This window comes from Lycium barbarum, chromosome 2 (genome assembly GCF_019175385.1).
Source record: "Lycium barbarum isolate Lr01 chromosome 2, ASM1917538v2, whole genome shotgun sequence".
Taxonomy (NCBI): Eukaryota; Viridiplantae; Streptophyta; class Magnoliopsida; order Solanales; family Solanaceae; genus Lycium; species Lycium barbarum.
Window position 1 is genome coordinate 34,249,623 of NC_083338.1, and position 12,498 is coordinate 34,262,120.

A 12,498-nucleotide genomic window follows, 5' to 3' on the forward strand; every position below is an offset into this window, starting at 1 on the left:
GGACAACGCCGCAAAGGTTGATGGAGTGGTGGTTGGATATTTGATGATGGTGACTGGATAAATATCTCCCCGACTATCACACTGCATTAGTGCCATCCCCGTCTGAAAATCCTTCACAGAAAACCAATATGGATCAAATTCAACAGCCACAGAATTATCAGTAGTAAACTTCCTGACTGAAATTAAATTCTTAATGAGTTTACGAGCATATAAGACATTCCGCAAGGATAAAGGGGGGGTTTGGGGGAGGCAAACTAGTATGACCACAATCACGAATTGGAATCGAATGACCATTTCCCACAACAATACCATTATTTTTATTGCTCAAATTAAAATAAGACGAGAGATTGCAGTCCGAGGATGTCATATGAGAAGTGGCCCCGGTATCCATGTACCAATTTTGATCGGGCAGGTTCAAGGTCATGGTGTGCATTGTGGACTCAATGTCGGTTGGAACATACGACCCGTGAGAGGCCACTGCTGCCGTGTAGAGCTACTGGGCTGGAGGAGGGCCCAATATACCCTGCTGCCCGTGGCGGGACTAGCGGCGGACGAGCCCAAGAAGCCATCGGGTACGGGCAAGAGGGAGGAGCAGCCCAGCGAGGCTGCAGGACCCACTGCCGGTGACCAAACTGGCCGACAGTCCACTGCTGCGAAGTGGAGCTTGCTGGCTGCTGACCGCCACTGCTTCGGGCTGAACCACCGCGGCCGCCGGTGAATTTGCCGCCGCCTGAGCCTCGGCCCGAGCCTCCTTTACAGCTAGTTCAAGAATTTTGGCAGCGGGAATTTTTTGGTTTCCTTCGGCGTGAGCTTATGTTGTCCGAGGGCAGTAGCGCGTCGTCGACCGAGGCCACCATAGCCGAACCAGACCCGTGAGACACCATTGCCGCAAGTTCACGTTCCTCCAAAACAAGGGAAGACCGAGCCTCTGTGAATGGGGGGAGCGGCTTGGCATGGCGAATTTGTGTCCCAACCCCTTTGTACGCTTTAGTGAGACCCGAGACCAGTTGAAGGACAAGGCGGCTATTCGTCACGGGAGCCCCGACGTTTTTCAGTTGATCCGCAAGGCTCTTGAGACGTTGACAATAGGCGGAGGCATTGGGAAAATCTTCCATACGAGTCGTCGTGAATTCTTGTTCGAGAGTCACTGCACGAGAAGTTTGATGATCTTGGAAGATATCGCAAACGATCCCAAGCGTCCATGGCAGTAGCGTCTGGTTCGATGATAGTGTTTAACAGATCATTCAAAATTGTCGAATATATCCATTGAAGCACAGTGGCGTCAATGGTCGTCCATAATTCAACTTCCTCATCAGTTTTGGGAGTCGGCTTCTCCTTACCTTTGGGTGGAGGAATGATGTGATGAAGGACCTTGTGAGAACGAGCATGAATTTTGAAAAGCTCGGCCCATGTTCCGTATTGTGAGTTTTCCATCTCAAGAGTAACAGAGATGTGATTCTTGATATTGGAGACCGGGAGAGTCGGGTGGAACGTGGGCTTAGCCGGTGTGGTAGGTGCGTCGGCCATGGGGAAAAAAAGTAAAAAGGGGCGACGGCTTAAGGAAGGAGAAAGAGGGACTAGGGCGTAGCGGAAGGAGGAAGAAGAAAGAAACCCTAATCTGATACCATGTAGGAAATATTTTCCCTGAATCCTTTCATTACTTGAATTGGTTTATATACAAAAATATTCTAACCTAAAATAGGAGATTACAAAATATTCTAACCTAAAATAGTAGACTACAAAATATTCTAACTAAAATTTACATAATCTATCAATATGTTATAGTACTGAGTATTTATTCTCTTCTCTTGTATACATGTATGCACTTCAATTTTAATTCTCCTACACATATTTATTCCCTCCATGCACTTTCACTTGTCCACTTTTAACTTTTCACGTTCTTTAAGAATTAATAAATGAAGTATATATTTTATCATAATATCCATATTTATTGGTGTATAGTCTCAATAGCCTCAGAAAATGATTTTAAAAAAAGTAACTAATGTGAAGGATAAAATAAGAAGAACAAAAATTTCTTTATTTAACGTCGACAAGTAAAAGTGAAGGGAGGGAGTGACTTTTACCCCTGTTTTCCTTCTTTGTCAATACTTTACTTATTTTACTCTCTTTTGCATTCCCTGATTATTATATCTTTCTAATTTTGATTTCTTTGTAACAATTCTTTTTATCTATAATTGTTAATATAAAAAATTATAATATATTTTTTATTTAATTTAATAAAAATATTTTATTAGTTTTGCTTTTAAAAAATCCAATATATACAACAATGGTTCTTATATTTTGCTCTGAACGGTTAATTAATTGAAATGAATATCAATCTGTAGGTATACATATAAGATATTAAAGAATTTAAAAGAAAAAAAATCTAAAATTAAAATATTAATTTTCTTTCATATTCTTACTAATTTTCTTTTTCACATCGATGAACAACTTTCATTGTCATGACAATGGGACAACAGTTTGACTCTTTCCATCTCAAAGACTTAATTCCATCATATGTTTTTAAATTTTAAACCCCATTTTTCAAAATATTAATTTTTCCTCATATTCTTACTAATTTTTTAAAAAAAGTCCGACTCTTTCCATCTCAAAAACTTAATTCCATCATATGTTTTTAAATTTTAAACTCCATTTTTTAATTATAACTAAAGTGATGGTACATAAAATACATTTTGTAAATCTTGCTATATATAATAACAATTAGAATGTTTTTAAAAGTTATTTTCAAAATACAAACCTTAAAGACTGACTAATTAAAGTGAATAGACATGTTCTTGTATTGCTAGTATAATATAAAAGTTAACGATTTTATCCTTATTTCTGAGTAAATAAAGAATAAAAAGATAATATTAAGGTTATATTTGTCTTTTACATGTTTTATTCATATAGTCAATCCCTGTATAAGTTATCCTACGGTGAATCCAACTTAAAATTACCAAGATTGCTCCAAACTTATACCGTTATTGCTTACATTGAAAACGAAATGTCAATCAAACAATGTACAATAAAACTCAAATAACGGCACAATTATTTTTCTTATGCATATGCATTTCCAAGTTAACTGTCAGCAAGCCCTAGGATTAATGTAAAGCTTATTGCCATCTAAAGGAAGATCCATGCTTCTGGATACCAAAGAAATCAAAGATCCACATAATAATGAATTACACAGGCTGGAACTCATCGCACTTACAAAGATGCTGACCTATTAGGGTAACACAACAACAACATACCAAGTATACTCCCACAATTGGGGTATAGTGTGTACAGACCTTACCCATACCTTGAGAGGTAGAGAGTCTGTTTCTGATAGATCCTCGGCCCAAGAAAACACATTTCAAAGAAGATCAGACCAAAATTAACCGAAGTAAGGAAGTCATCACAAAATACAAGAAAACATAACAAAACATTATGCAAAAAAGAAACAGTAACTACAACAAATACGATAATCGAAGTATAAGAGACAACGGATAGTTGAGAATATACCTTCATCATTGATGATTCCTGGTCTGAAGATCAAATTATGATCTCTTATGGGCCTGTGGAGAGAAAATGGGAAGCAAGGTAACATATAATTTGCCTAACATTTTCACAATTAAATAAACACCTCCTGAATGACCGATGAACCAAAAGAGATGTTGGTATAATATGACATCTTCCCCTCTAGCAGGATCATAAAAGGTTGTATTAAAGTTTCTTTGAACGGTCAATAAAATGGTGATTGCCTCTGCTAGTACCAGAAGTGACAATGAAAGTGGGAAATGAAGACAGTAGCTTGGGGATATGATGCACTATTTACATTAACAGAGATTGAATAAATAAAAATAAAGAGAACTTAAGAAAATTAGAACAGATGATCCAACCCTATCACTTATGAATCTCATCTTGCATCCGATGGTCAAGATTGACATTGGCAGAGGAGACTACTACTACTACTATTACAACAATGACAACAATATCTGTTGCCGTTACTCAATCCCAAACAAGTTGGGATCGGCTAACTGAGAGAGACGAGGTAAAGAAAAATAAAACCAAATTGCCAAAATTACATCAGACTATCTTAACGCGGTCACCTATGAATTCTCCTCTTGCATCCCATGGTCGATTTTCGAATGATTTCCCAATCATACTGCGCTTTTCATTTACTTTACCATCTTCACATCTATATTCTGGAAAGTAATCAAGAAATGTTTTGCTCCCAAGCTCGTTAACACCATTGAATAAGAATTCCCTAATCACATCCTGAGCGATTTAAAAAACGGAAGAAAAGGAATTATTAAAGCTTCCAGTAACAAGACATAATAGAGTTTTTGGATGAAAGAATAATACCTTGGCAAGATCTTCCCCTACCAGTCTTTTCAAAACTCCGTGTCCTGGATCCTAGTAGAAGGGAATTTTGTATCAACAGAGAGATCAAGAATAACAATAGCAAAGTGGATAAAAGGGGCAGCAAGTCAGCAACTACAGCACACAAATGAGAAAAGTTATAAGAAGATTTAGATTCTTCATTGGATCCTTGTGTCAAGGCTTCTAACTAGAATTTAACTACTCACTTCATTGCAATTTATATGTCTTGCTTTTCCTTTTAGTTTGTTTCAAGAAGAATGTCACTTTCTATATATAGTAGTAACTCTTGAAATCAAACATCTTACATGGCATATTTAAGACTATAAGATTTGAAAGACACTTTGGTACATTACACACATCTTTAGTTTAAGACCCTGAAATTCAAAAATCTCCTTTACTTTCTTAAATTATGTGTCCAAGCAAACTAAGACGCACAAGTTGAAACAGATGGAGTAAATGTTAAGGATATGGACACCTGCATGAATGTAATCTGGTATATTACACAAAATATATTCCATAGGATATTTTATATGCGATTGGTGAACTAAGCCTGCTTCCAGAGACCTAAAATTTAAACTTTGAGAAGGGATATCCAGAACGATGATCAAGCAGTGTTTGGACGACATTTTAGTTGAAGTTGAAGAAAAGGTTATAAGAATTTGAAGTTGAAAACAAAAGTGGAATTTGAGTTGTTTTGTGGTTGAAAATGAACTTGGAAGAACATTTTGTAAAAGATAAAGATTTGTGAGTGAAAGCTGAAGATCGCTCAACTATACCTTCAAACAACTGTTTCAATACTTCATTAGAAGTATTAAATAATATTCACTTGAATCCCAAAACTTCCTGGGCAAAATTCACATTGCAGATAATGATTTCAGTTTTGGGAGAGAAGTCATGGCCAAAAGCCTTATTAGAGTGATTGGAATTGGAATGCTTATGGAGGCATTTATTTGAAAATTTACAAAAAAACCAAGTTTGCAAACATTGTTTGCACGAGTTGTTTTTGTGAAATGTGCAAAAAACAACTCAAATAAACAACATACCCAGTGTAAAAATGGTTTGCAACAGCAACTCAAATAAATATGGTTCGCAAAAACTCAAAAAGCAATTTGCAGATTCTGTTTTTGAAAATTTTCAAGCACTCCACCTAACTAAGGTATCGTCTGGATTTGGTAAGTTGGTTTTCTGAAAAACGTTTACAAAGTTTTCGGAAAGCAATCAGTATATGTTGGAAAAAACTTTTGAAACACTTAAAATGATAAACTACAAATAAAAAGAATCGAATTATTTTAACTATCTTATAATTTCTGAGACATGATTAAGACACGTTTGCAGGTACCGTAGCATAAATCAATGTCTCATTGTTTAATTAAGCACAGATAATATAATAACCAAATAAACAAATATACTCTTCAGAGTGTGTTTTTCTTTAATTAGGGTACTCTCCAGAGTGTGTTTGATTAAGCACAGATAATATAGTAAATTATTAACCAAATATAACATATATACTCTCCGGAGTGTGTTTTTCATTTATTCGTATACTCTCCAGAGTGTTAAAGAATCTTTGAGGAAAATAGTTGAGAGTTGAGGGTCAAATTGAATGAAATGAGCTGATTTGGCAAACAGTTAGCTTAATAAAACCCTAGATCAGGATTGGGATTTGGTTTTCACAGAACTTTTTGTTTTAGTAACTAAGAAATACGACATATTTCCATTTTCAGCAAAACTTTAACCAAGGGCATAAGGAATCAAAGAAATCAAAGATGGAGAAAGGGCAAGGAAGAGGTTAAAATTAATTTTTTCTTCACTATTGCCTCTACAAAATAGGATATTATATGCTGTAAGACAATATCAGAACTAAAAGCAATTAGCTAACCAATATTGTTAAGACTGATGTAAGAGAACCCATGAAAGAACAGCTATACCCACTTTTTCAGCTCTCCATGTCAAGTATCTATGCTGAGCTTCGCAATTGCGAGCGAATTGAGACGTATCCGTCTCCTCTTCTGATCTGTCCATCAGCCCAAGCCATGCCTGTAACAGAAACAATAAAGCTCACATACTTGTGCATGAGAAATTTTGGGAAAAAAAAGCTATTTATGAAAAATATAGTGAGCTCGAGTACGATATACAAGAGTCAGAATTTAGCTCTCTTCCTCTTTCACCTTTCTACCTACCCATCCAAAAGCCTATTGTTAAATTTTATGACCAACTCATCAGAAAGCTTAAATTATTATACATATGGGGTGCATTTGGTACGAAGTAAAATGTTTCCCACGGAAAATATTTTCCTGGAAAATGTTTCTTGGAACATAAGTGGTTTTCTTATTTTCTGGTGTGAGGTAAGTAACCAGAAATATTGTTCCAAAAGAATTTGTATATGATCTAGGCAAACACTATGGGGGTGGAGATGGTGATAGGGGTGTGGGGTTGAGGTAGGGGTGGGGATGGTGTGTGTTAGAGGGTAGGGATATGGAATGCCACTTTAAGGAATTTGTTTTCCTAGAGAAAATGCTTTCCAAAAATTTGACCAATAAAGATGGAAAAACTGGGAAAATTTTCTGGAAAATGTTTTCTGTCCATACAAACACATCCATTATCTAGCAGTTTTTTTAATATGAATACCTCCCTATTGTTGATAGAGAGCTTACCACCCCCACCCTTTATGACCATGTTTTCATGGAAAAAGATATCGTTTTCTGTCAAAGAAGCATGCTTAACACAGCCTACAGCACAAATACATTTGAGCCACGTCTAAACTAAATGTTGCATGTGCTATAATGCACAAAGCCCTCCACCCCACCAAAAAGTAAAGAATCCATGGTGCCTGCTTGTGACACATAGAGCTTGTTTTTCATGATAACTATGAACAGATAGCAAATTCAATTCATCAGGATTCAGGACCTGGAAGGACAGAAAGGGTATACTTCTATTTACTTAACTATATCTCACACCCTCTCACATGCGTGCCTAATTCATTTTCATGGGTCAAACGCACGGAAATTCTTTTCAATAATGGGTCGCAATGAGACTTGAACACAGGACTTCTACCTGCTCTGTACCACGTTAAGTAATGTGACTACCTCATTTAAATTTAAAAGCTTAAACTGTTAGAGAGGGTACTATTTATTTACTCAATTATATCTTCAATACCTATATTGAGAACTCCACACCAAGGTAGGCCTGCGCAATTGTAGTCTACTACTAAGTTAACAACTAAAAGTGAGCAGAACGGGAACTCCACACCAAGGTACCTGGTAATAATCCTTGAATGCAGAAAACAAAACCAAATGGCTGTCTGGACTAGACGAGAATCTTGTCCATATGACTATTGGTGAAAAAAATCGCAGAGACTCGCTGGTGAGCTTCCCTCCCCAGGGTAAAAGCTGCATGAAATCTGTGTTAAGTCACCATATAATCATTTTAGAGAGGGTTCTGAAAATGAAAATTGCTTGAAACATGGTTATGCTGAAGATTTGTGCAAATGACATAAAATTATTATAACCTCGGAATACTTGAGGCCTAGAGGAATCAAGTCTTTATAGTACTTCTCCTTGTAATCTTCTTGATCCATGATGTCATGCAATGGGTTGAGGTCCCTGCACATGTTGTTTTAGGGATAATTACATTTTTGGACCGCTCAAAACAATAATAGCCAGCAAATGTATAGGCTTTGTATATTACGTATAAACATACATATAATATCCATATTGTATACACAAAATATACATATAACATACATATTATATACACAAAATATACATAGATATACAGGTAATATACATAATCAGTTGGTTTTTAAGATTAATGCTAGGACACGTAATTAATTTTTATTTTCGGCCGACAGCACAAAAATGGAAAAATCCCATTTTACAAGGATTTGGTCTCAGTTGTCTATGACACAATAACAGTTACGATTCAACAATACACAGAGATCACCAAGGACATCTCAAAGCATTGTTTTGATAAGAATATTTCTATAAGGTGAAAAGGAACTATTTTCCTTCCATTTCTTCGCCATTAGGTGTTTCTGAATGTGTGTTATTATCTCATTCTTGCTCAGAAATATAAAGTCAGTAAATCATACTTTAGCAAACACATCTGAGTTTACGTGCAAATTGCTTCAACAAAATAATATTAGGAAGTCTTGATCATCATTGTAGAAGATAGAAATAAGAATGCTACATAACCAAACTTATCGAAAAGAAAGCCATATACTCTAGCAGTAAAGATAAATTCAAGATACCAAATTATTGGTTTCATAAAAAGTTATAGGCTGGTCGTAGTGAAAACATGTGTACCTAACATATTTCTCCGTAGTACCTATGTCAAAGAAAATAAAACATAATTCTCAACTATCAACTAAAAATAGCTTACAGTACAATTATGTTCATCTTAGCAGCAGTGAAAAAGTTGGCACAGAAGATAGGCAGATCAAATTCCGGTTTTGGGAATGCAGCAAAATCCAATACCTGCATGAAATGCCCTTCATTTAGTTCAAGGAGAACTTGGCAGACAAATTTATGATATTAGACTAAATATATCTGCATATACAACAATAAAGCTCAGTATTCCTAGCACGGATCTCCTCAAGCCAATTGCTTTGGGAGAATCAGTAGCATTCATAATTTTGAAGCTGCTAAAGGACATTTCTTCACCTTAGAAAGCCTTCTATTTATATCCAACCAAATGCACCAAACTATGCACTCTGATAATATCTATGAATATTTGTTTTTCCTACACAACATTGACTCCAAACCAGCAGTGGCCATAATTGTCCTCTAAAGTTTTTCCTTCTGAAACCAAAGAGCAGCTATAACATGAACTTAAATATAATTGAACCTGCATGCCGTCGTTCCCTTCAATACATAGACTGCGAAGGAGTCGAATTTTAGGGGCTTCAAAAGAAAGCATTTGTAGCTCCGTTTTTTCATCCATGGCCAACAAAGAACTGTATTTCTCCTGTAAAGAGAGGGAAAGGGTAACTATAGTTGGCCAGCAACAGTTCTGTGGAAAATCTTTCTCTTTTCCTTTGGGCAAGGATAGTTCTGTAGATAACTTTAACAACAAAAAATCGCAACTAAAATCCTTGTAGACAGTTAAAGAGAAAAGGTAAATTTCAAAGGCAACTTTAAATTCCTAGAGATATCATGAAACTTATCATCTTCACAGCCTTAAAGGGAAATACGAAATAAGCAGAAATCTTGGCATGCAAAATCATGCATTTCAAAGCAAAGAGAACTTGAAAACAATAACAATTAAATGTGGCTGGTTAGAGTTGAAATGCACATTTACCCTCAGATAATGCCAACGAATTTCCAAAGAGAAGAACAATTTGACTAGTAAAATTGGCAATCACAAAAGAATCAACACTCAACTAGCTTAAGAGAGCGATGATGACATATTAAATTCTAGTCACATAAAGAGAGAAGAAAACAACAGAATCCCGTTGTATTACCACTAGTATACAACATCAAGTTTTAGTCCTATTCAAGAAGCACAATTACCAACTTCCAACTGTTTTTTTTTTGGGGGGGGCTCATTTATGCTTGATGCTTGATGCGTTACCATCATTAACGTATTTCCAACTTACTGAACCACCTTCAATGAGTGAACATAGACCTTATCCAATTCCCTTCTCTAAAAGATAAAGATTACATATTTTACCTACACCCTTCATTATTTGAGCCCACTTGATATTCCCCCTCCCAGAACCCCTTAAGTCCCTTCAAAGTTCAACTCCTTCAAATATACTCCCTCCGTCCCAATTTAGTGACATTTTTTCCTTTTTAGTCAGTTCCAAAAAGAATGACATCTTTCTATATATTTAGTAACAATTTAACTTGAAACTTCACATCTTACCCATAATGAAATGATTTATAGCCACACATCTTTCTTAAACTTCATGCACCATCAAATACCACATAAATTGGGACGGAGGGAGTATACTTTTTGGAGAGTATATACGCCTCCATTTTACCTCATCTTTTCTTCTATTTCCTGAACACAAACAAGGAAAATACCTCTTAATCCCTCTTGCGTTCACCCAACCAAACATTGCCATAAGCTCTTAGGTTGGACTAGATGAGAAAATATTTCTACAATTTGCCATACACGAGCTACAATTTTCTTACTGTTCAAGTTACTTAACGATTTTGATCTAATAAAGATTAATCTACCTCTCTTCCCTTAGCATAGGTAAAAAATCCTCAAGACTTTGATCCTTATAACCCCTGACTTAGAACATTTCATACATGTAATGAGTATGACTGATTTTCTGTCCCAACCTAAAAAAGCTAAGCTTCTTAACTCAGATTTCGTTCCTTCTTCAAGAATTTGCAAAACCAATTTCATACATGTAATAAAGGTAACTAATTTTTTGTCCCAACCTAATAAAACTAAGCTTTTTAACTCAGATTCTATCCCTCCTTCAAGAATTTACTAAACCAAATTCATACATGTAATAAGGGTGGCTGATTTTTTGTCCAACCTAAAAAAACTAAGCTTTTTAACTCAGGTTTTTCTTCCTTCTTCAAGATTTTGCTAAACCAATTTCATACATGTAATAAGAGTAGCTGAATTTTTATCCCAACCTTAAAAAAGCTAAGATTTTTAACTCTGATTTCGTTCCTTCTTCAAGAATTTGCAAAACCAATTTCATAATTCATACACATAAGGGTGGATGGTTTTTTGTCCCAACCTAAAAATGCAAGCTTTTTAACTCTAATAATTTTTTCCTTCTTTATGAATTTGCAAAACCAACATATTTTTTGTTCCAACCTAAAAATGCAAGCTTTTTAACTCTAATAATTTTTTCCTTCTTTATGAATTTGCAAAACCAACATATTTTTTGTTCCAACCTAAAAATGCAAGCTTTTTAACTCTAATAATTTTTTCCTTCTTTATGAATTTGCAAAACCAACATATTTTTTGTTCCAACCTAAAAATGCAAGCTTTTTAACTCTAATAATTTTTTTTCCTTCTTTAAGAATTTGCAAAACCAACTTATTTTTTGTTCCAACCTAAAAATTTAAGCTTTTTAACTCAGATTTTGTTCCTCCTTCAAAAATTTGAAAAACCAATTTCATACATGTAATAAGGGTAGCTAATTTTTTGTCTAAAAAGGCTAAGTCTTTTAACTCAGATTTTGTTCCTTTTTTCAAGAATTTGCAAAACCAAGTTTCACACTTAACACAAGCCCCCCCCCCCCCCCCCCCCAAAAAAAAAAAAAAAACACACACACAGAGAGCAACAAAAACACATGTTCAGTACAAACATAATGAAACATTGTGAAAAATAATGAAAATCCAAGATAAAAGATACCTGTATTGGAGAAGAGACCAAATTGGTATGTGGATTAGTTTTTTCTAAAGCAAAATGAATCAACTTCTTGTAAGAAAAAACAGAACTTTCATTTACTGTATGGCTCATAGTACTCATCATGCACTTACTTCTACATTTTCTATTCAAACTAATTTTACTGTTACTTTTTTTCAGTCCAAAAAAAGGTGAAAACCAGCTTAGTGAGGTAAAATAAGAAGAAAAGGAACATGGGGTTGAGGTAAAACACTCCATTGAAACTAAAAGATAAAATCTTCAAGTGTTTCAAAACTCCATTTTTGTTTCTTTTAAAAAAAAATTGAAAGAATTTTGCTGCTAGCTCCAATGCTTTTCTATTGTTGATTTATTATATTGTAAATTATTTTATCATTTATTATTCGCTCTGTCGCAATTTATATTATATAATTTGATTGAACACGTGAGAAATAAAAGAATATTTTTAAATTTTATGATCTAAAAAAAAAAAAATTGTTAATTGTAAATCATCTCGTTAAACGTAAAATATATTCTCTTCATTTTAATTTATGTGAACTCATTTAATTGGACACAAAATTTAACAAAGTAGAAAATACTTTTAAATATATGATGTTAAACGAGTCTCAAATATTTTATTTAGCTATAAATCATTGCATAAAGATAAATTATTTTTAATTATAAAAAGAAATCATTCTTTTTAGTATAACTAATAAAAAAAATAGATTCACATAAATTAAAATAAAAGAAGTAAAATTTTAAAACTTGTTGTCAAATAAAAAATATTTTTTTTTCCACTATAGTATAAAGAGTAGTACG

General features: G+C 34.6%; 1 protein-coding gene and 1 pseudogene across 1 annotated transcript; both read right to left on the reverse strand.

Moving 5' to 3' along the window:
• Positions 1 to 764: 764 nt before the first annotated feature.
• LOC132628495 (uncharacterized) lies at positions 765 to 1,937 on the reverse strand (annotated as a pseudogene).
• A 1,836-nt stretch (positions 1,938 to 3,773) lies between these two features.
• LOC132626409 (phytochromobilin:ferredoxin oxidoreductase, chloroplastic) lies at positions 3,774 to 12,030 on the reverse strand. Its single transcript, XM_060341272.1, has 8 exons — positions 11,689 to 12,030; positions 9,208 to 9,327; positions 8,743 to 8,837; positions 7,871 to 7,964; positions 7,620 to 7,751; positions 6,295 to 6,399; positions 4,348 to 4,398; positions 3,774 to 4,260 (listed from the first exon to the last, which is right to left on the reverse strand). Exons 1-8 carry the CDS (start codon positions 11,938 to 11,940, stop codon positions 4,069 to 4,071), a joined length of 1,041 nt encoding a protein of 346 aa, XP_060197255.1. The 5' UTR covers positions 11,941 to 12,030; the 3' UTR covers positions 3,774 to 4,068.
• Between the last annotated feature and the right edge of the window lie 468 nt (positions 12,031 to 12,498).

Coding starts and splice junctions, on each gene's coding strand:
- LOC132626409 (XM_060341272.1), bottom strand. CDS start 11,940: ATGGAGTGTTTTACCTCAACCCCATGTTCCTTTTCTTCTTATTTTACC. Junction 9,328..11,688: donor TGGTCTCTTCTCCAATACAG/GTATCTTTTATC, acceptor CTCTCTTTACAG/GAGAAATACAGTTCTTTGTT. Junction 6,400..7,619: donor CATTCAAGGATTATTACCAG/GTACCTTGGTGT, acceptor TTTCTGTTACAG/GCATGGCTTGGGCTGATGGA.